Source organism: Eucalyptus grandis, chromosome 10, assembly GCF_016545825.1.
Source record: "Eucalyptus grandis isolate ANBG69807.140 chromosome 10, ASM1654582v1, whole genome shotgun sequence".
Classification (NCBI taxonomy): Eukaryota; Viridiplantae; Streptophyta; class Magnoliopsida; order Myrtales; family Myrtaceae; genus Eucalyptus; species Eucalyptus grandis.
In genome coordinates this window covers 25,696,589-25,716,984 of record NC_052621.1, presented here as the reverse complement: position 1 = coordinate 25,716,984, position 20,396 = coordinate 25,696,589, and the positions used below count along the sequence as shown (strand labels likewise).

Below are 20,396 nucleotides of genomic sequence, written 5' to 3'. Positions count from 1 at the left end.
GGCATCTTCAAGCATTTCTTGGAACACAGTCTACTGCCTTGAGAAACAGTTATTGGACCAACTACAGAAACAATAACGAGTGCCTTTTTGTTGCTAGGCTCGCTGCACAAAGTTGCTCCAGCTTCACCAGCCAGCATAATGGAGGAAGAAACCGGTGGCCTGGGCCTGTTCAGGCTTGATAAGCAAGCCAATAATTCGGTCATATATGTGAGCTTAGGAAGCTTGGCTTCAATGGATCGGGAAAGTCTGCAGAAATGGCTTGAGGGCTGGCGAACAGCAGCGTTCTTGTGGCTGGTCCGGCCTGGCTCAGACAGAGGCTCAGAGTGGATCGAAACTATTACCGGAAGGGTTCAAAGAAACCATCAGAGAAACTGGCCATGTTGTGAGATGGGTTCTGCAGGAGGAAGTTTTAGCACACCATGCCACGGGTGGCTTTTGGACCCATTGCAGATGGAATTCGGATTGCAGATGGAATTCGACCTTGGAAATAATTTCCGAAGGAGTCCCAATGATTTGCCCACCGCACTTGAGGGACCGGAATGCTAAGGTAAGGTACTCGCACCACGTTTGGATGGTGGGATTCGAGTTAAGAGCGTGGTCTAGACCAGAAAGAGATGGAGCAAGCTGTAAGGAGGCTGACGGTTGGCGAGGAAGGGACAGAGATGAGGCTGAGAGCCACAGCTTTCAAAGACCAAATCAACATGAGCATCGGAAAAGGCGGTCCTTCACATGCCGCAATATAGGAACCAGTGAATTTGATCATTTCTCTCTAATCTGACGATGATCGAACAGAAATTGAAGGCCACATCAAATATTTTATCCTGTTACCTGACAAATTTGCTACAATGCAGCAGAAGGAACCCCAAACCTTGCACTGACCTCAAAAGGAGTAACGTGGTTTCTAGCCTGTTTTCATCCCAAACTTATCAGCTTCTCCATATTGCAGGTACCTCTAAACCCAACTGAAAAAACGATCACAACGTGCAAAGTACGTCCCTTCTACTTTGGAGGGATCCTTCCCAGAAATTGAATTAATCATCCAAACATAATGAAACTAATTGAACTCCCGGAAGCAGTATGGAAATCAAAATAAGCAGCGTACGAACAAAACACAATCAAAAGACTTTTGAGGAACCAATATCACCTCAAACAGAAGTTAGGAAATAGTAACTTAGAATTTTATTACAACTAAAGAGTCATCGTCGGACAACATATCGCCATATCAGAGACCTGGGACCGAGCCTCCCAATCCACACATAACATAGCATATTTGCTCTATATATAGACACAAGTCGCAACGAAAACAATAGATTCACCGACTCTCAACTGGAGATCTCGATGGCCTTGACCTCAGGCTTCTTCTCCTCCACCTTGGGAACGCTGACGGTGAGCACCCCGTTCTCCATCGACGCCTTCACCTGATCCATCCTCGCGTTCTCCGGCAGCCTGAACCTCCTCATGAATTTCCCGCTGCTCCTCTCCACCCGGTGCCACGTATCGTTCTTGTCCTCCTTCTCCACGTTCCTCTCGCCGCTTATCTGGAGCACCCGATCGTCCTCGATCTGCACCTTGACCTCCTCCTTCTTGAGCCCGGGGAGATCCGCCTTGAACACGTGGGCTTCCGGGGTCTCCTTCCAGTCGATCCTCGTGTTCACGAAAGCAGTATTTTCTCGGATGGTTTGAGGGAAATTAGAGGCGGAGAGGGAGGAGGAAGGGAAAGGGAAGTCCTTGAAGGGGTCCCAGAGGTCGAGGGAGAAAGGGTCGAAGACGTTGCTGCGGCGGCCGCCGAACCAGCTTGGGATGAGCGACATGGTTGTTGGGTTTACCGGTGAAAATGCGAGACTGAGCGGAGAAAGTGTTCAATAGAATGCTTGAGATAGATGATGAGAATTGCTACCGTTTGACGATGGAGCCTGGAAGACAAGGTGGGAGTTAAATAGGAAAGAGAGAATCATTCTCGTTCCTTCGCGGTCTTTCTGAGTGTCGGTGGACGAACGTTCGAGAGAAATGGCGAATCCCGTAGGTCCATCTGGAAACACTTGGTCCGTCACATTACGATGATGACGAATTCTATTTCTATTTTGCTATCGCCCTTAATTTCCTCTATTCTTGATTAAATAAGATTTTGTCCAATTAAAATCGATGAATCCTAAATCATGAATATAAATCAAGTTTATTTCCCACTAATTAAAAGATGCGATTCAAGGAGTTCCTCTTGCTAAAAAAATATAATCATCTCATACTAGGCAGATACTAGGCCGATGACGTTACGACACTAGGATTTTTGCGACACTGGGGTTTGTTAGTAGGGCTTTGCTGTCGGGCCGGTTCTACTCGAGAACCGGATCGTCGGTCGTTGGAACCAATCTTGTTTGCAATTTCGACTGAAGAACCATATGTCATCGGATCAAATTTGGTACAAGTTTCATAAAGTTTAGAAACCCCAGTTTTTCTCTTAACATATTTTTCTCTCTCTCTTTTTTTCTGTTCTCTTCAACCTTACTCAAACATTTCGCAATTCTCTCTCGCTTGCTGGCACTTACCCTCCTCCTCGCTCACTCACGGCTCACCCTCGCTCGTTCCTAACTCACCTTTGCTCCTTCACCCTTAGTCATCTTTTACTTTGAACCATTTTATTACTTATATCATTTTGTTATAAAAAGTGAACCTAAAAAAAGGAACAAAAGAATGACAAGTTCCAAGACATACGAGATAGGTTTTAGGTTCCAAAAATTGGGAATCGGTTCTAATGGATTAGATTTCAGATTCTAGGTCTAAAATCTACCCACCTTAAAACCAATCACTTTAACTTAGAATGCGTGTTTGAGAGAGTTTTGAGAGAATGCAAAGTCATTGCCCCATAAATCTTTGACTCAAAGTAAATATTGTTTGGTTAAGTGACTTTCATGATATTTCAATGTAACTTTGAAGGTAGAAAAAAGAACGAAAAAAAATAAAGTATATAACTACTGGAGAGTAGAGATATCTCATCTTGGGAGCAAACTTGGGAAGCAAATTGAATGCCAGCAGCAATTGAATTGTCAAAGAGGTCATGCAAAGTAACACCGAGGTGAAGCCTATGTAGCACCGACATGGACATGCGACACACGACACGACATAACATGACACGCCGACACGATATTTCTTAAAAATAGAGAATTTTGACACGTTCTGACACGTTATATATAAATATATTTTTATATATAAATACATAAATAAATAATAATAGAATTAATTTACACGAAAAATATTAAATAATATCATTCATTATTTTAATTTGTTACAATAATACACAAAACTTAGAGAAAAAAACATTTTTAAAGAAAAATGCTGAAATGATATTTTTAAATTTATTTATTTATCATATATAGCATTTTTTTTATTACTTCTTTCATAGTAAAAGACTTTTAAAAAAAAAATAAAACAATTCTAAAAAAACAAAACTGAAAAAAAAAAAATTGACCCCGTGTGTGTATATTTATAGCAATTTTATTACTTATTTTATTACTTCTTTTATGTATATTTATATTTTGACTTCTCAAGTATTAGAAATTTTTAAAATTGACCCCGTGCGTGTCAAAATCGCGTGTCGAAATTCTGGACTCGCGTGTCAGAGAGAATTGACCACGTGTCGGATTTTTCGACACTCGTTGTCTGCGTGTCGGAACGTGTCGGACACGTGTCGGAGTGTCAGACATGACACAAAGGCTTCTGGAGAGTATCCGTGCTACATAGGGTGAAGCAACCTCGGGTAGCCTAAGCTAGAAGACCCTAAGGGTCGCATGACCTCGATGACCCAAACTACTCGATCGTCAACCCAGATCCTTGGAGATCCTTGGCCACCCTTGATGACCCTCGATAGAGCATCAAATAGGCAATCTAAACACACAATCATCGACCCAAACAAACAAACCCAAACCATCGGACAGCCTTAGCCATCGTCAACAAACCTTGCGCAACATTCAGTGGAGCATTAGACTAGCAACCTAGACCCATGCCAACCTAGACCTCAGACATGCTCTTCTAGATCCTCGACCGCCCCTAGCAACCGTCGACAGAGCATTAGACGGGCGACCCAGATTTAGATCTAGACTTCAGAGAGGGATGTTAGACGCTAAAATGCGTAACCTATGATCTCCATAACTAGAACAAGAACACATATAATCAAGTAGAAATATTAACACACTTGTTTTGGAATTCATCACTCTTGATGCGAAAGCAAAAAAGCGATGATTCAAGTACAAGTCATTCTCCTCTATTACCCTTTATATCATTGACTCAAAAAGACGGCCCCCTCACCCTTTTGCGTTAGGTAAATGCTTATTTATGAGGATAATTATGAAAATTATGGTTAGAGAAAAGACTTGAGCACTATTTATAGTGTTCCAACTAAACCATCTCATTACAGGTCAAGTTCAACTTGACCCACACTAACCAACCCCATATTAGATTAATTAATAAACTTTATATCTCACTTTAGACCAAACTCGTAAAACGGTAAATTATAATATTAATTAATGTAACCCACATTATGAAAACTTTTATCTTCTTCCACTTGAGTTATATTAATTGAAATTGTACTATATGTGCGCACATTGGTTTAAAGATAATTCTTAATAATCAATCACATCCTATAAAGTCTCAAACACCAAATCATGATAGGAACTGCATGTATATACACAATACCTTTCATGGTCACGAGTACTTTCAACTTTATTGATATAGATTTAATATGATAATATGGTAAATGGATAACATCTCTAATAAAGAGATCATATTTGTCAGTCATCATTCTCTTACCTTAAGTGTCACAAAAACCTATGCCATTAAAAAATATTTTTATGGTTTTAGTAAACCCACATATGCCTTATCTTTACAATTAATATTTCTTTATGTGTAATAAAACATATACTCAAGGCTAATAACTGGATGCCCTTAACATTCATTTAAAGTTTATACAATACATTGAGACTTTTATCAATATATATTAAACATAATATCAATTCATTTAAAAATATTTTATTGAATGTAAACGTTGGTATATATCAAAACGCTACTAAATGTAACAAACACAAATATAAACTTTATTAAAAGAAAAATAAAAACTGCTCTCACTAAATAACAGCATCCAAAAATGCTCCTAAACCCATGCTAATGACATACCGCTCAAACACACAAGGGCATAGGCCTTTAGTTAATGGATTTACAATCATATCATCTGTAGGAATATTGATCTACTGCAACGTCACCATTCTGTACCGATTCATTTATCGTCATAAACTTGACCTTCATGTGCTTAGACTTCTTAAGACTTCTATTATTATTAATAAACAACACTGCAGAGTTATTGTTACAATATAACTATATAGGTCTATCTACAAAATAAATAAATAAAACAGTTAACTCCCTAATAAGGTTCTAGAGCTAAATAGCTTGAGTAACAGCTGAAAAATATGCTATAAACTCTGCTTGCATGATAGAAGAATATATAGATTTCTACATCTCTTGACAACATAAATATGTATTTTGTCGTCGATTTCATATCATCTTGACAACTAACAAAATCTGCATCCGAATACCCTATTAGCTGTAAATCCGGAACATGTCTATAAATCAGCATATAATTTATTGTCCTATTTAAGTACCTTAAAATCTTCTTGGCAACGACCTAGTGATCACATCCTAGATTTGACTAATATCTGCCTAGAAATCATATCGCAAAAGTAATATCTGGTTTAATGCAAACTTGAACATACATAATATTTCACAGCACACTAACATAAGATACATCATTCATTTGAGCTTTTTCAAAATCTGAATTAGAATATTGTAAAAGACTCAATTTATCACCCTGGATTGTAATGCTGCATATTGAATCTTTCTAAAATACGATCAACATATGTCCTCTAAGACAAACCCAATTAACAGCGAGAACAATCCATATAGACCTCAATGCCAAGAACAAAAGACAGGTCTTTCACGTTAAAATTTTTTGATAACATCCACTTTGTCTCATGCATGCAGTAATCTAATATTATTACTCGTAAGTAACATATTATCTACATAAAGTACAAGAAAAATATATACATTATATACACTGTTCTACTTTATATGTGACAACATTATGAAACTTTAAATACCATTATCTAGAAACTTGCTTAAAGTCATAGATAGACTTTTTTTAATCTACATACAAATTTAGCTGAGTTATTTATGTGAGCTTAGGAAGCTTGGCTTCAATGAATCAGGGAAAGCTTGTAGAATTGGCTTGGGGGTTAGCGAACAGCAGCGTTCTTGTGGCTGATCCGGCCTGGCTCAGACAGAGGCTCAGAGTGGATCGAGCTATTACCAGAAGGGTTCGAAGAAGCCAATGAGGAAACTGGCCGTGTTGCACGATGGGCTCTGCAAGAGGAAGTTTTAGCACAACGTGCCACGGGAAGCTTTTGGACCCATTGCAGATGGAATTCGACCTTGGAAATAATTTCCGAAGGAGTCCCAATGATAAGCCCATCGTGCTTGAGGGACCAGAATGCTAAGGTGAGGTACTCGCGCCACGTTCGGATGGTGGGATTGGAGTTAGAGTGTGGTCTAGACCAGAAAGAGATGGAGCAAGCTGTGAGAAGGCTGACGGTTGGCGAGGAAGGGACAGAGATGAGGCTGAGAGCCGCGGCTTTTAAAAGACCAAATCAACATGAGCATCGGAAAAGGCGATACTTTGCACGCCTCAATATAGGAACCAGTGAATCTGATCATTTCTCTCTGATCTGATGATGATGGAACAGAAATTGAAGGCCACATCAAATATTTTATCCTTTTACCTGACAAATTTGCTACAATGCAGCAGAAGGAACCCCAAACCTTGCACTGAGTCCAAAGGAGCAATGTGGTTTCTAGCTTGTTTTCATCCCAAACTTATCAGCTTCTCCATATTGCAGGTACCTCCAAACCCAACTTAAAAAACGATCACAACATGCAAAGTACGTCCCCTCCACTTTCGAGAAATCCTTCCCAGAAATTGAAATAATCATCCAAAAGTAATGAAACTAATTGAACTCCCAGAAGCAGTGTGCAAATAAAAATAAGGAACGTCCCACGAACAAAACACAATCAAAAAACTTTTGAGGAACCAATATCACCTCACCTCACACAGCAGTTAGGAAATAGTAACTTCGAATTTCATTACAAGTAAAGAGTCATTGTAGGACAACATATCGCTATATCAGACACCATGGGACCAAGCCTCCCAACCGACACATAACACAGCATACTTGCTCTCTATATAGACACAAGTCGCAACGCGGACCATAGATTCACCGACTCTCAACCGGAGATCTCGATGGCCTTGACCTCAGGCTTCTTCTCCTCCACCTTGGGAACAGTCACGGTGAGCACCCCGTTCTCCATCGACGCCTTCACCTGATCCATCCTCGCGTTCTCCGGCAGCCTGAACCTCCTCATGAACTTCCCGCTGCTCCTCTCCACCCGGTGCCAGGTGTCGTTCTTGTCCTCCTTCTCCACGTTCCTCTCGCCGCTTATCTGGAGCACCCGATCTTCCTCGATCTCCACCTTGACTTCCTCCTTCTTGAGCCCTGGGAGATCCGCCTTAAACACGTGGGCCTCCGGGGTCTCCCTCCAGTCGATCCTCGTGTTCACAAAAGCAGTATTTTCTCGGATGGTTTGAGGGAAATTAGAGGCGGAGAGGGAGGAGGAAGGGAAAGGGAAGTCCTTGAAGGGGTCCCAGAGGTCGAGGGAGAAAGGGTCGAAGACGTTGCTGCGGCGGCCGCCGAACCAGCTTGGGATGAGCGACATGGTTGTTGGGTTTACCGGTGAAAATGCGAGACTGAGCGGAGAAAGTGTTCGATAGAATGCTTGAGATAGACGATGAGAATTGCTACCGTTTGACGATGGAGCCTGGAAGACAAGTTGGGAGTTAAATAGGAAAGAGAGGATCATTCTCGTACCTTCGCGGTCTTTCTGAGTGTCGGTGGACGAACGTTCGAGCGAAATGGCGAACCCCGGAGGTCTATCTGGAAACACTTGGTCCGTCACATTACGATGATGACGAATTCTATTTCTATTTTGCGATCGCCCTTAATTTCCTCTATTCTTGATTAAATAAGATTTTGTCCAATTAAATTCGATGGATCCTAAATCATGAATATAAATCAAGTTTATTTGCCACTAATCAAAAGATGCGATTCAAGGAATTCCTCTTGCTAAAAAAATATAATCATCTCATACTAGGTAAATACTGGGCAAATGACATTACGATACTAGGATTTTTATGAAACTAGGGTTTGTTAGTAGAGCTCTGTTGTCGGGCCAGTTCTATTCGAGAACCGGATCGTCAGTCGTTCGAACCAATCTTGTTTGCAATTTCAACTGAAGAACCATATGTCTTTTTTTTTTTTTTTTTTTTTTTTTTGGTCGGTTAAGAAGAACCATATGTCATTGAATCAAATTTGGTACAAGTTTCATAAAGTTTAGAAACCCCAATTTTTCTCTTAACATATTTTTCTATCTCTTTTTTCTCTGTTCTCTTCAACCTTACTCAAACATTTCGCAATTCTCTCTCGCTTGCTGGCGACTCACCCTCCTCCTCGCTCACTCACGGCTCACACTCGCTCGTTCCTAACTCACCTTTGCTCCTTCACCCTTAGTCATCTTTTACTTTGAACCATTTTATTACTTATATTTTTTTGCTATAAAAAGTGAACCTAAAAAAAAAAGAACAAAAGAATGACAGGTTCCAAGACATACAAAATAGGTTTTAGGTTCCAAAAACTTGGAATCGGTTCTAATAGATTAGATTTCAGATTTGAGGTCTAAAATCTACCCAACTTGAAACCAATCACTGTAACTCAAAATGCGTGTTTGGGAGAGTTTTGAGAGAATGCAAAGTCATTGCCCCATGAATCTTTGACTCAAAGTAAATATTGTTTGGTTAAATGACTTTCATGATATTTTTGCAATGTAACTTTGAAGGTAGAAAAAAGAACGAAAAAAAATAAACTATATAACTACTGGAGAGTAGAGATATCTCATCTTGGGAGCAAACTTGGGAAGCAAATTGAATGTCAGCAACAATTGAATCGTCGAAGTGGTCATGCAAGGTGACACCGAGGTGAAGCAACCTCGTGTAGCCTAAGCTAGGAAACCCTGAGGGTCACATGACCTCGACGACCTAAACTACGCGATCGTCAACCCAAATCCTTGGAGACCCTCGGCCTCCCTTGATGACCCTCGATAGAGCATACAAATAGGCGACCTAAACACACAATCATCGACCCAAACAAGCAAACCCAAACCATCAGACAACCTTAGCCATCGTCAACAAACCTTGCGCAACATTCAGTGGAGCATTAGACTAGCAACCTAGACCCATGCCAACCTAGACCTCAGTGACCTAGATGTGCTCTTCTAGATCCTCAACCGCCCCTAGCAACCCTCGATGGAGCATTAGACGGGCAACCCAAATTTAGATCTAGACTTCAGAGAGGGATGTTAGATGCTAAAACGCGTAACTCATTATCTCCATAACTAGAACAAAAACACATATAATCAAGTAAAAAAATTAATGCACTTGTTTTGGAATTCATCGTTCTTGATGCGAAAGCAAAAAAGCGATGATTCAAGCACAAGTCATTCTCCTCTTTGCCCTCTATATCATTGGCTCAATGAGACGACCCCCTCACCCTTTTGCGTTAGGTACATGCTCATTTGTGAGGATAATTATGAAAATTAGAATTAGAGGAGAGACTTGACGACTATCTATAGTGTTCCAACTAGGCCATCTCATTACGAGTCAAGTTCAACTTAACCCACACTAACTAGCCCCATATAAATTAATTAAAAATCTTTCTATCTCACTTTAGACCAATCCCAAAAAATGGTAAATTACAATATTAATTAATGTAACCCACATTAGAAAAACTTTTATACTCTTCCACTTGAGTTATATTAATTGAAATTGTATTGTATGTGCGCGCATTAATTTAAGAGATAATTCTTAATAGTCAATTACATCATATAAAGTCTCAAACACCAAATCATGGTAGGAGCTGCATGTATACACACAAAACCTTTCATGGTCACGAGTGCTTTTAACTTTATTGATATGGATCTAATATGGTAGTGTGATAAATGAATAACATCTCTCATAGAAAGATCCAATTTGTCAATCACCATTCTTTCATTTTAAGTATCACAAAAATCTATGCCATTAGAAAATATTTTTATGGTTCTAGTAAACCCACATATGCCTTGCCTTTACAGTTAATATTTCTTTATGTGTGATAAAACATATGCTCAAGGTTAATAACCCGATGCCCTTAACATTCACTTAAGGTTTATATAATACATTTAAGACTTTTATCAATATATATTCAACATAATAACAATTTATTTAAAAATATTTTATTGAATGCAAATGTTAATATATATCAAAACGCTACTAAATATAAAAACACAAATATAAACTTTATTAAAAGAAAAATAAAAACAACTCTCACTAAATAACAACATCCCAAAATGCTCCTAAACCCATGCTAATGACATATCACTCAAACACATAAGGGCATAGGTCTTTAGTTAATGGATCTACAATCATATCATCTGTAGGAATATGATCTACTGTAACGCCACTATTCTGTACTGATTCATTTATGGTCATAAACTTGACCTCCATGTGCTTAGACTTTTGGAGACTTCTATTATTATTATAACTATATAGCTCTACCCACAAAATAAAAAAAAACAGTTAACTCCCTAATAAGATTTTGGAGCCAAATCGCCTAAATAGCAGCTGAAAAGCATGCTACAAACTCTGTTTGCATGGTAGAAGAATATATAGATTTCTGCACCTCCTGCCAATATAAATATATATTTCACCGTCGATTTCATATCATCTTAACAACCAGCAAAATCTGCATCCAAATACCCTATTAGTTGTAAGTCCGGAACATGTCTATAAATCAGCATATAATCTATTGTCCTCTTTAAATACCTTAAAATCTTCTTGACAACAACCCAGTGATCACATTCTAGATTTGACTAATATCTACCTAGAAGTCATGTCGCAAAAGTAAATCTGGTCTAATGTAAACTTGAGTATACATGATACTTCCAAGCATACTAGCATAAGGTACATCATTCATTTGAACTTTCTCAAAATCTAAACGAGGATATCGTGAAAGACTCAACTTATCACCCTGGATTGCAATGATGCATATTGAATCTTTCTAAAATACGATCAACATATGCCCTCTAAAACAAACCCAATAACAATCCATATGGACCTCAATGCCAAGAACAAAAAACGCATCACCAAGATCTTTCATGTTAAAATTTTTTGATAACATCCACTTTTGTCCCATTAATCTAATGTCATTACTCGCAAGTAAGATATCATCTACATAAAGTACGAAAAAATGTATACAATATATACTTTATATTTGACAACACTATGAAACTTTAAATACCATTATCTACAAGGTTGCTTAAAATCATAAATAGACTTTTTTTTTAATCTACATACAAATTTAGCTAAGTTATTTATGTGAGCTTAGGAAGCTTGGCTTCAATGAATTAGGGAAAGTTTGCAGAATTGGCTTGGGGGTTGGCAAACAGCAGCGTTCTTGTGGCTAATCCGGCCTAGCTCAGACAGAGGCTTAGAGTGGATCGAGCTATTACCAGAAGGGTTCGAAGAAGCCAACGAAGAAACTGGCCGTGTTGCGAGATGGGCTCTAGAGGAAGTTTTAGCACACCGTGCCACAGGAAGCTTTTGGACCCATTGCAGATGGAGTTCGACCTTGGAAATCATTTCCGAAGGAGTCCCAATGATATGCCCACCGTGCTTCAGGGACCAGAATGCTAAGGTGAGGTACTCGCGCCACGTTCGGATGGTGGGATTGGAGTTAGAGTGTGGCCTAGACCAGAAAGAGATGGAGCAAGCTGTGAGAAGGCTGACGGTTGGCAAGGAAGGGACAGAGATAAGGCTGAGAGCCGCGGCTTTCAAAGACCAAATCAACATGAGCATCGGAAAAGGCGATACTTCGCACGCCTCAATATAGGAACCAGTGAATCTGATCATTTTTCTCTGATCTGATGGTGATGGAACAGAAATTGAAGGCCATATCAAATATTTTATCCTGTTACCTGACAAATTTGATACAATGCAGCAGAAGGAACCCCAAACCTTGCTCTGAGTCCAAAGGAGTAATGTGGTTTCTAGCTTGTTTTCATCCCAAACTTATCAGCTTCTCCATATTGCCGGTACCTCCAAACCCAACTGAAAAAACGATCACGATGTGCAAAGTCCATCCTGCACTTTGGAGGTATCCTTCCCAGAAATTGAATTAATCATCCAAAAATAATTAAACTAATTGAACTCCCGGAAGCAGTATGTAAATCAAAATAAGGAACGTCCCACGAACAAAACACAATCAAAAGACTTTTGAGCAACCAATATCACCTCAAACAGAAGTTAGAAAATAGTAACTTCGAATTTCATTACAAGTAAAGAGTCATCGGCGGACAACATATCGCTATATCAGACACCATGGGACCGAGCCTCCCAACCCTCACATAGCACAGCATACTTGCTCTATATATAGACACAAGTCGTAACGAGGACCATAGATTCACCGACTCTCAACCGGAGATCTCGATGGCCTTGACCTCAGGCTTCTTCTCCTCCACCTTGGGAACAGTGATGGTGAGCACCCCATTCTCCATCGAGGCCTTCACCTGATCCATCCTCGCGTTCTCCGGCAGCCTGAACCTCCTCATGAATTTCCCGCTGCTCCTCTCCACCCGGTGCCACGTGTCGTTCTTGTCCTCCTTCTCCACGTTCCTCTCGCCGCTTATCTGGAGCACCCGATCGTCCTCGATCTCCACCTTGACTTCCTCCTTCTTGAGCCCGGGGAGATCCGCCTTGAACACGTGGGCCTCCGGGGTCTCCCTCCAGTCGATCCTCGTGTTCACAAAAGCAGTATTTTCCCGGACAGTTTGAGGGAAATTAGAGGCGGAGAGGGAGGAGGAAGGGAAAGGGAAGTCCTTGAAGGGGTCCCAGAGGTCGAGGGAGAAAGGGTCGAAGACGTTGCTGCGGCGGCCGCCGAACCAGCTTGGGATGAGCGACATGGTTGTTGGGTTTACCGGTGAAAATGCGAGACCGAGCGGAGAAAGTGTTCGATGGAATGCTTAAGGAAGATGATGAGAATTGCTACCGTTCGACGATGGAGCTTAGAAGACAAGTCGTGGAGTTAAATAGGAAAGAGAGGATCATTCTAGTACCTTCGCGGTCTTTCCAGTCCCGCTCGAACGGACGGACGGACGAACGTTCAAGTGAAATGGCGAATCCCGTAGGTCCATCTGGAAACACCTGGTCCGTCACATTACGACAATGACGATTTCTATTTCTATTTTGTAATCGCCCTTAATTTCCTCTATTCTTGATTAAATAAGATTTTGTCTAATTACATTCAATGAATCCTAAATCATGAATATAAATCAAGTTTATTGGGGGAAAAGTGTCCAAGAAATCCTAAACATTTTATATTTATGCTAATTTAATTCTAAATATTTTATAAATACCAATTTAGTCTTAAATATTTTCATTTTGTGTTAATTCGATAATTTCCAATTAATTTTAGCCGGATTTTGCTGACTAAGCATTGGACATGACACGATTGACGTTGACGTTAACAACTTTTAATAATATTTTAATATTCTTTATTTTTTTTCTTTTTTCTTTTTCTTTTTCTTTTTCCTTCGCTTTTTCTTTTTCCTTTTTTTTTTTCTCCTTTTTTTCTTTCTACCCCTCCTTCCTCCTCAACCTCGCCAGCTGTCTTCTCTGGCCGATTGTCGATCGCCCTCACAACCTCTAGTGAGGGCTCGAGCCTTGTCGATGGCCGATTGCCAAAGGTCCGACGACCGACTAGAGGAATGAGAAGAAAAAAAAAATGAGAAAAAAAGAAAAGGAAAAATTAAATAAAATTCAAATCCAAAAAAATTAAAATATTATTAAAAATTATCCACGTCAGCGTCGATCATATCATATCAACCAATCGATGCTTAGTCAACAAAATCCGGCCAAAATTAACCAGAAAAGATTGAATTGATGTACTTTGCTGAGGCGGTAGCTCATCATATAGAACTTCCTAGCATTGCTTTGCGCTCTTGTAGTATGGCACTCTGCTAGTTTTCTCTAAACCCCCCTTGGCTCCAAAAAGAAAAATTAGGGCGCGTTTGGTAACGTTTTTGTTCAAAAATTGTTTCAGGGAACAGAAATAATAAATAAATAAAAAAGTGTTTCTGTTCCGGGGAACAGTTTTTGAACAAAAGAACGCGTTTGGTAAATGTAAAAAAAAAAAAAAACTGTTTTTGAAATAAATAAAAAAAGAACAGAAACACGTTTGGTAACTGCAGTCAATTTTTGTTCCTAGAATAGAAAAAGAACATAAACACGTTTGGTAAACTGTACAAAATTTCTATTTTAAATTTTAAAAAAAAATGCTTTTTTTTTTAATAAAGTTTAAACTTGATATTGAATTCTCATTCTCATGAAATGCTCATTAATTTTATTTTGTTCATGGTGAATGAAGACAAACATTTTGAACATGATCATATGGCATACTTTGTAGAAAATTTTGTAAGTAAAGTTTGTATCAAATTTTTTTCAAGTACTTTTTTTTTTTTTTTTTTATTTTTATAACATATAAACTTGATAGTGAATTCTCATTCTCATGAAATGACGGTGAGGGCGGTGATCAAGGCGGTGAGGGCGCAGACGAGCCTGGCGCTCAAGGAGGCCAAAGAGCTGATCGAGGGGCTGCCAAAGAAGTTCAAGGAGGGGGTGTCCAAGGACAAGGCGGAGGACGCGAAGAAGCAGCTCGAGGAGGCCGGTGCGAAGGTCACCATTGTTTAGGGAAGGACCCAATTCGAGGCGATTGATATAGAGCCGATAAGAAGTGATGGTCTTTTAGGGTTTAAATCGAAGTGTGATTTGGTGAGAGGATTTAGTGTAGTTATAGTGGGAAGGAAATGGTTGTTCATGGGGGGCCTTGAGCTGATGTTGTATTTGCATTTGTAATGAGGAATTTGACTTGTGCGAATCTCCAAATTCTTTTCTTGTTTCTCCGTTCGTTTCGATCGATCTTTTTGGGCTTCTTTTTGTTTGGGATTTCTTTCGATGCAATACACAAGACAACAACATTTGATTTGACAAAATTGCAGAGGAATTGATCAATCAAAAATCACAGAAAATGAAGTTCAGGATTCAAGTGCCAACAGCCATACACGAATGACACATGATTTGCAAACTCAGATACATCCTCAATGCATGGCCCAAAGTCTCCAGTCGAGAATCAACGACCAATCTATTAACATGATAAAATTGGTCATCCACGAAATGGAAATCAATCAGTCGTTGACAGGGTCCTGAGGAGCTTCATCTGCGGGCCTTTTGATGGTTATGACAGGGCACTCAGCATGCTTCACGCAAAATTCATTGACGGTGCCGACAAATACCCTGTGATGTTATGTGCATGACAAGATCAGGCAATGAGGTGTTTCCAGAAATATGCATGACATTACCTAACTCTAAACAGACGATAGAGATGTATCGACATGCGAGATGTGACAACTAGTAAGAGAACTTCCACTCAGCCAGCAAGTCAATGATGAGGTCATGAGAGGAAGATCAAGCTGTCTTGAAGCCTATGGGGACTCCACAGGGGCAGGCTCTCGATTTATGAGATGTTCAGCTGAAAGAAGAATCCAGAAAAGAGCTCAATATACCTTTGGAAAGGGCCAAGACCCCTGCTTCCCACAACAAGTAAATCAGGCCTAACTCGCTTCACCTCATGACAGATGACCTCTTTTGGATCTCCTTTCTTGATCCATGCTTCACATTGTACCTAACATGAACACATCACAAGGAAATGGCGAATATTATTGTTGGCAATGTTTATTCAGGAAAAAGAGGAGAAAAATCTCCAATACCCCGATTTCATGACATCTGTTGACAAAGCACTCCAGTAGATGAATTCCTCTCGCCTTGTCCCTCTGTTTCAAGCTCTTAAAATCGTCCGGAGATGCATATACACTATCCATGTCATCAAAACCTATGGCAAAGGCAAAGTGAGAGGCCATATATCAGTGAGGATGTAGGATTTCCCCAAACAATTCGCCTGGGCAACAAGAATTGCTGAATCAAAAGGCACAACTGACTTATTGCCATACATATATAAACGCCACACCCAGAGTCTAACAAGCAAAACCCCACATTGATCTTTCTATGAAGTACTTCTTATGGAAATGATTACAAAACCTGTTGGTTGGGAATGATCTCATTTATCTAATCGCTCAGCATTCTAAAGGCAGATAATACTCTCCAAAACTAATATGCAAGAGTTCTGAGCTTGGACACCTGGTCCAGCTTCACTCTCAGAGAACATATGTGATCAAATGTTTCAAGGGCTTTCCCTTTGAGGCCTAGAATTAATAACTCAAGTTTCACATTCTGTAAATTAAAACTGCAGAGCTAAATACAACGGCTCATGCCTCAAGTCTCTTTCTTCTTTTTACAGAATAAGAGATGGGAGAGACACATACAGATGACTATGCACTTCTACCGTGTTTTTGGTCACAACATGACACATATCACAATAAATCCGTCGAGCATTCCATCGAAATCCAGAGAAGGATGAAGTGCCATGTACAACATGCCGCATCTCTCTCATTCAGCATGGGCTTCTTCCTAAACACCAAAATCCCACCCCTCCATTCGGGAACTTCTTTAAGTAACAGAGTAGCTTTGATGACAAGTAGTGACAACAGATTTGAAGATCCAGGTCATCCCTCTCCCTTCCTGCAACTCATCCTCTCCAGGCTATTCAAACACAAGGCTTGGCTAATTAAAGAAGAGGCGTATTCTCAAGCACCTCAACTTCTTTTTGTGCAGGGGAAAGAGAGAAGATCAATCACCATTGCTGATGTACTACGACAATAGAACTAGAACAAGATTTTTAAGCGGCTGCAAAATATCCGAGGTCTGCAGTTGCCGAAACTCGGACTAGGCAAAGGGGAGAGTACCTAAATTACCATATACAACATGCGCAGCATATTCAGTCCTCTTCCATTTCCCGAGTTCTTTTACAACACTGCCTAGTTCTAATCGATTTGATCGTTCTCAAACTCTTCTCCACATCTTCCTGCCATCCACAGCATCGATTTTCCGCCGATCACACCGCCAACGATAGGTACGCCAAAAACCTCTCAATGCACACAAAAACCGAGAGAGAGAGAGAGAGAGAGAGAGAGAGAGAGAGAGAGAGAGAGAGAGAGAGAGAGAGAGAGAGAGAGAGCATCCACATTCAGTTCTCACACAAAACTAATCAACCAACAGGCCACGGATTCGGTTATCGTCGGACGGTGAAAACCGCGCAAATATCTATTCCTGACGTGAATGCGACACGGAAACCGACCGTACATCGATACTAACAGGAATGCTCGGCGCCTATCGACGAAACTAACACCGATCACATCTCCTCCGATCGAACCAAAACAAGAAGCGCAAACACAAAAGCTAGAGAGAGAGAGAGAGAGAGGACCGTTTTCGTCGGGGGCCTGGACGTGGAGGAAGAGGAGCTTGAAGCCGGAGGTGTTGGAGCGGACGATCTGCTGGAGAGTCCACTCGAACGCTCCCCGACTGCTTATCGACGCGTGCGAGTACCCCTTGATCGTCGATTCGTTCACTCCCATCATCACCCTCGTCGGCTCCCCCTCCATCTCTCTCTCTCTCTCTCTCTCTCTCTCTCTCTCTCTCTCTCTCTCTCTCTGCGCGCGATGATCGATCTTCGTCTTCTCCAGTCAGTGCTAGAAGCTACGCCCGCGTCTGGCTCTGATATTTTCTTTTATTTCCAATCAAAGAGTCAGCGGAGTGGGGAGTCGCCGGAGAGTCAACCGAGGGGGAGGCGCCGGAGAGTCAGCCGGTGGTGAACGGAGAAGGGCACGAACGAAGGGAGAAGGGCACGAACGACGAGAAGTGTTTCGGTTATTTTATTTTGAGAAGGGCACGAACGAAGGGAGAAGTGTTTCGTTTTTGTTATTTTATTTTGAGAAGGGCACGAACGAAGGGAGAAGTGTTTCGTTTTTGTTCTTTTTAACCCATCAAGAAGTGTTTCTGAAACGGAAAAGTAAGTTTTTTTTGTTTCTTTTTTTTGTTTCAATTTTATTCAGGGAAAAAAAAAAAAAAAACAATAGAAACGTAAATAAACGCGTTTTTGTTCTTTTTTTGTTCCCGGGAACAAAAAAACACAAAATCTGTTTTTAAACACTTTTGAGAAATGAAAACATGCATAGCCTTATTTTCCTTGAAAAGGTATCTTTAACCCTCGGATATCAACATACAAAACAAACTCTAAGGCCCCGCATGGTAATGTTTCTGTTCCTTTTCTGTTCCCGGGAACAGAAACAAAAAAAAGTGTTTCTGTTCCGGGGAACGGTTTTTGAACAAAAGAACGCGTTTGGTAACGTTTGTTCCGGGAATAAAAAATGAATAGAAACACGTTTGGTAAATTTTATTCATTTTTTGTTTCTTTTAATTTTTTAATATTTTTATTTTATTTTCCATTTTTTCCTTTCTTTTTATTTTTTTTTCTTTCGGCCGGCAACCTCGCCCGACCACGGCGAGGCTCGCCGGCCCCCGGCGAGGCTCGGCCTCGCCGGATCTAGGCGAGCTCGAGCTCGCCCAGCCATGGCGAGGCTCGGCCTCGCCGAATCTGGGCGAGCCCGAGCTCGCCCAGCCAAGGCGAGGCTCGGCGTCGCCGGCGCGGGCGAGGCCGAGCCTCACCGCCCTGCCGTCGGAGCCGAGCACTGCGCGCCCGAAGCTGCAGCTCGACGCCGTCCCGATCTCACCACGCCATTCGCGACGCCGTCCGCCGCCTTTGCCCGCGTCGCCCGTGTCGATCCCGGCCTCTAGTGCCGCGCCGCCGCACCGTCCTCCGGAGCCCTCGCCGGAACCCTAGCCGAAGATCTCCCCTCGAGCGAGGCCGAGCCTCGCCTTGGCTGGGCGAGCTCGGCCTCGCCCGGCGCGGGCGAGGCTCGGCCTCGCCGGGGCCGGGGCGACGCTCCGGCGAGGTCGCCGACCCTCGAGGGCGTCGCCGGCCCTCGACGGCCGGTCGCCGGCCATGGCCGAGGCCGGCGATCGGCCAAAGAAAAAAGAAGAAAAAAAGAAAAAGAAAAGAAAAGAGAGAAGAAGAGAAGCGTTTTTTTTTTTTTTTGCTTTGAAGAAGTGTTTCTTTTCTCCATAAACAACTTTTTTGTGTTTCTTTTTTTTGCTCCAATTTTGTTCCGGAACAAAAAAACAAAAAAAGAACAGAAACACAACCAAACGCGTTTTCCAGAAACGTTTTTTTTGGAACGTTTCCATGCACGCCCTAAGATAACGATACTTGCAGTAAACTCTTCTTTACCTCAGTGATGGAGCTTGATAGGAATTTCACTAGAAATCAAGAGTAACAATCACACAGGACTGATTGGATGTTAAGAATGCACTCTCTTTGGTCGTACTATACTAAACTGGAAAGGCTCCTGACTTGATTATGTTTGCTATCCCAAATCACTGCGAGGGTCCCTTCAAGATTTAAAGGCTGCGCATGGTAACATTTCTTGGCCGGGGAACAATTTCTTTTCAGAAATAGTTCTTTTCTATTTCTATTCTGGGGAACAATTTCTATGTAAAAAAACCCGTTTGGTAACTACACCAAATTTTTACTCTAAAAATAGAAAAAGAATAGAAATGCGTTTGGTAAAAAATAATTTCTTTTTTATATTTATTTGTTTTTTATTTTTGTCGGTAGACCGCCGCCGCCGCCGGACGCCGCCGCCGACCGACGACAACCGACGGCGGTGGTAGTGGTCGGTTGGCCTCCGGCGGCGGCGGCAGCAACGGTCGCTCGGCCGGCGGCCACCGGCGGCGGCGGCGACGGTGGTCGGTCGGCCTCCGGCGGCGGCGGCGGTCAACGGTTGGCGTCAATCGGTGGGGCGACAGGGCGCGACAGTCGGTCGGCCTCCGGCGACCGGCGGCGGCGACGGTCGGTCAGCCTCCGGCGACCGGCACCGATCAGCCGACGCGGCGGTCGGGGGCGGCGGCGGCGACGGCGGTGATGGCGGTCGGGCGGCGGCGGTGGCTGTCGGGCGGTGGCGGCGGCGGCGCGGCGGCGGTCAACGGCGGTCAATGGCGGTTAGCAAGAGAAGAATAAAAGAAAAAAATTCACTTATTTCTTAAACTTGTTCCCGAACAAGAAGCAACTTTTTTACTTCTCATTTCTATTCCAAAACCATTCCCGGGCTAACTTTTTGTTCCCGGGAACAAAAAACTAAGTTGCCGTTAT

General features: G+C 41.7%; 4 protein-coding genes across 4 annotated transcripts; all 4 read right to left on the bottom strand.

Annotated features, from left to right (window-relative positions):
- Window positions 1-1,131: 1,131 nt before the first annotated feature.
- LOC120289214 (18.1 kDa class I heat shock protein-like) lies at window positions 1,132-1,884 on the bottom strand. Its single transcript, XM_039303927.1, has one exon. It carries the CDS (start codon window positions 1,809-1,811, stop codon window positions 1,323-1,325), a length of 489 nt encoding a protein of 162 aa, XP_039159861.1. The 5' UTR covers window positions 1,812-1,884; the 3' UTR covers window positions 1,132-1,322.
- A 5,253-nt stretch (window positions 1,885-7,137) lies between these two features.
- Window positions 7,138-7,924, bottom strand: LOC104422428 (18.1 kDa class I heat shock protein). The gene has a single exon (XM_039303925.1). It carries the CDS (start codon window positions 7,807-7,809, stop codon window positions 7,321-7,323), a length of 489 nt encoding a protein of 162 aa, XP_039159859.1. The 5' UTR covers window positions 7,810-7,924; the 3' UTR covers window positions 7,138-7,320.
- Window positions 7,925-12,431: 4,507 nt separating this feature from the next.
- Window positions 12,432-13,250, bottom strand: LOC104431659 (18.1 kDa class I heat shock protein-like). Its single transcript, XM_010044254.3, has one exon. It carries the CDS (start codon window positions 13,138-13,140, stop codon window positions 12,652-12,654), a length of 489 nt encoding a protein of 162 aa, XP_010042556.2. The 5' UTR covers window positions 13,141-13,250; the 3' UTR covers window positions 12,432-12,651.
- A 1,968-nt stretch (window positions 13,251-15,218) lies between these two features.
- On the bottom strand, window positions 15,219-17,909 carry LOC104424676 (universal stress protein A-like protein). The gene is made up of 5 exons (XM_039303077.1): window positions 17,841-17,909; window positions 17,613-17,806; window positions 16,003-16,124; window positions 15,799-15,917; window positions 15,219-15,529 (listed from the first exon to the last, which is right to left on the bottom strand). The coding sequence occupies exons 2-5, from the start codon at window positions 17,788-17,790 to the stop codon at window positions 15,421-15,423; spliced, it is 528 nt and encodes a 175-aa protein (XP_039159011.1). The 5' UTR covers window positions 17,791-17,806; window positions 17,841-17,909; the 3' UTR covers window positions 15,219-15,420.
- Between the last annotated feature and the right edge of the window lie 2,487 nt (window positions 17,910-20,396).

What these genes read in the sequence shown, in the direction of transcription:
- LOC120289214 (XM_039303927.1), bottom strand. Translation starts at nt 1,811, where the DNA reads ATGTCGCTCATCCCAAGCTGGTTCGGCGGCCGCCGCAGCAACGTCTTC.
- LOC104422428 (XM_039303925.1), bottom strand. Translation starts at nt 7,809, where the DNA reads ATGTCGCTCATCCCAAGCTGGTTCGGCGGCCGCCGCAGCAACGTCTTC.
- LOC104431659 (XM_010044254.3), bottom strand. Translation starts at nt 13,140, where the DNA reads ATGTCGCTCATCCCAAGCTGGTTCGGCGGCCGCCGCAGCAACGTCTTC.
- LOC104424676 (XM_039303077.1), bottom strand. Translation starts at nt 17,790, where the DNA reads ATGGAGGGGGAGCCGACGAGGGTGATGATGGGAGTGAACGAATCGACG. An exon ending in ACAGATGTCATGAAATCGGG is followed by an intron (nt 15,918 to 16,002) that starts GTATTGGAGATT and finishes TGTTCATGTTAG; the next exon opens with GTACAATGTGAAGCATGGAT. An exon ending in GGTCTTGGCCCTTTCCAAAG is followed by an intron (nt 15,530 to 15,798) that starts GTATATTGAGCT and finishes ATAACATCACAG; the next exon opens with GGTATTTGTCGGCACCGTCA.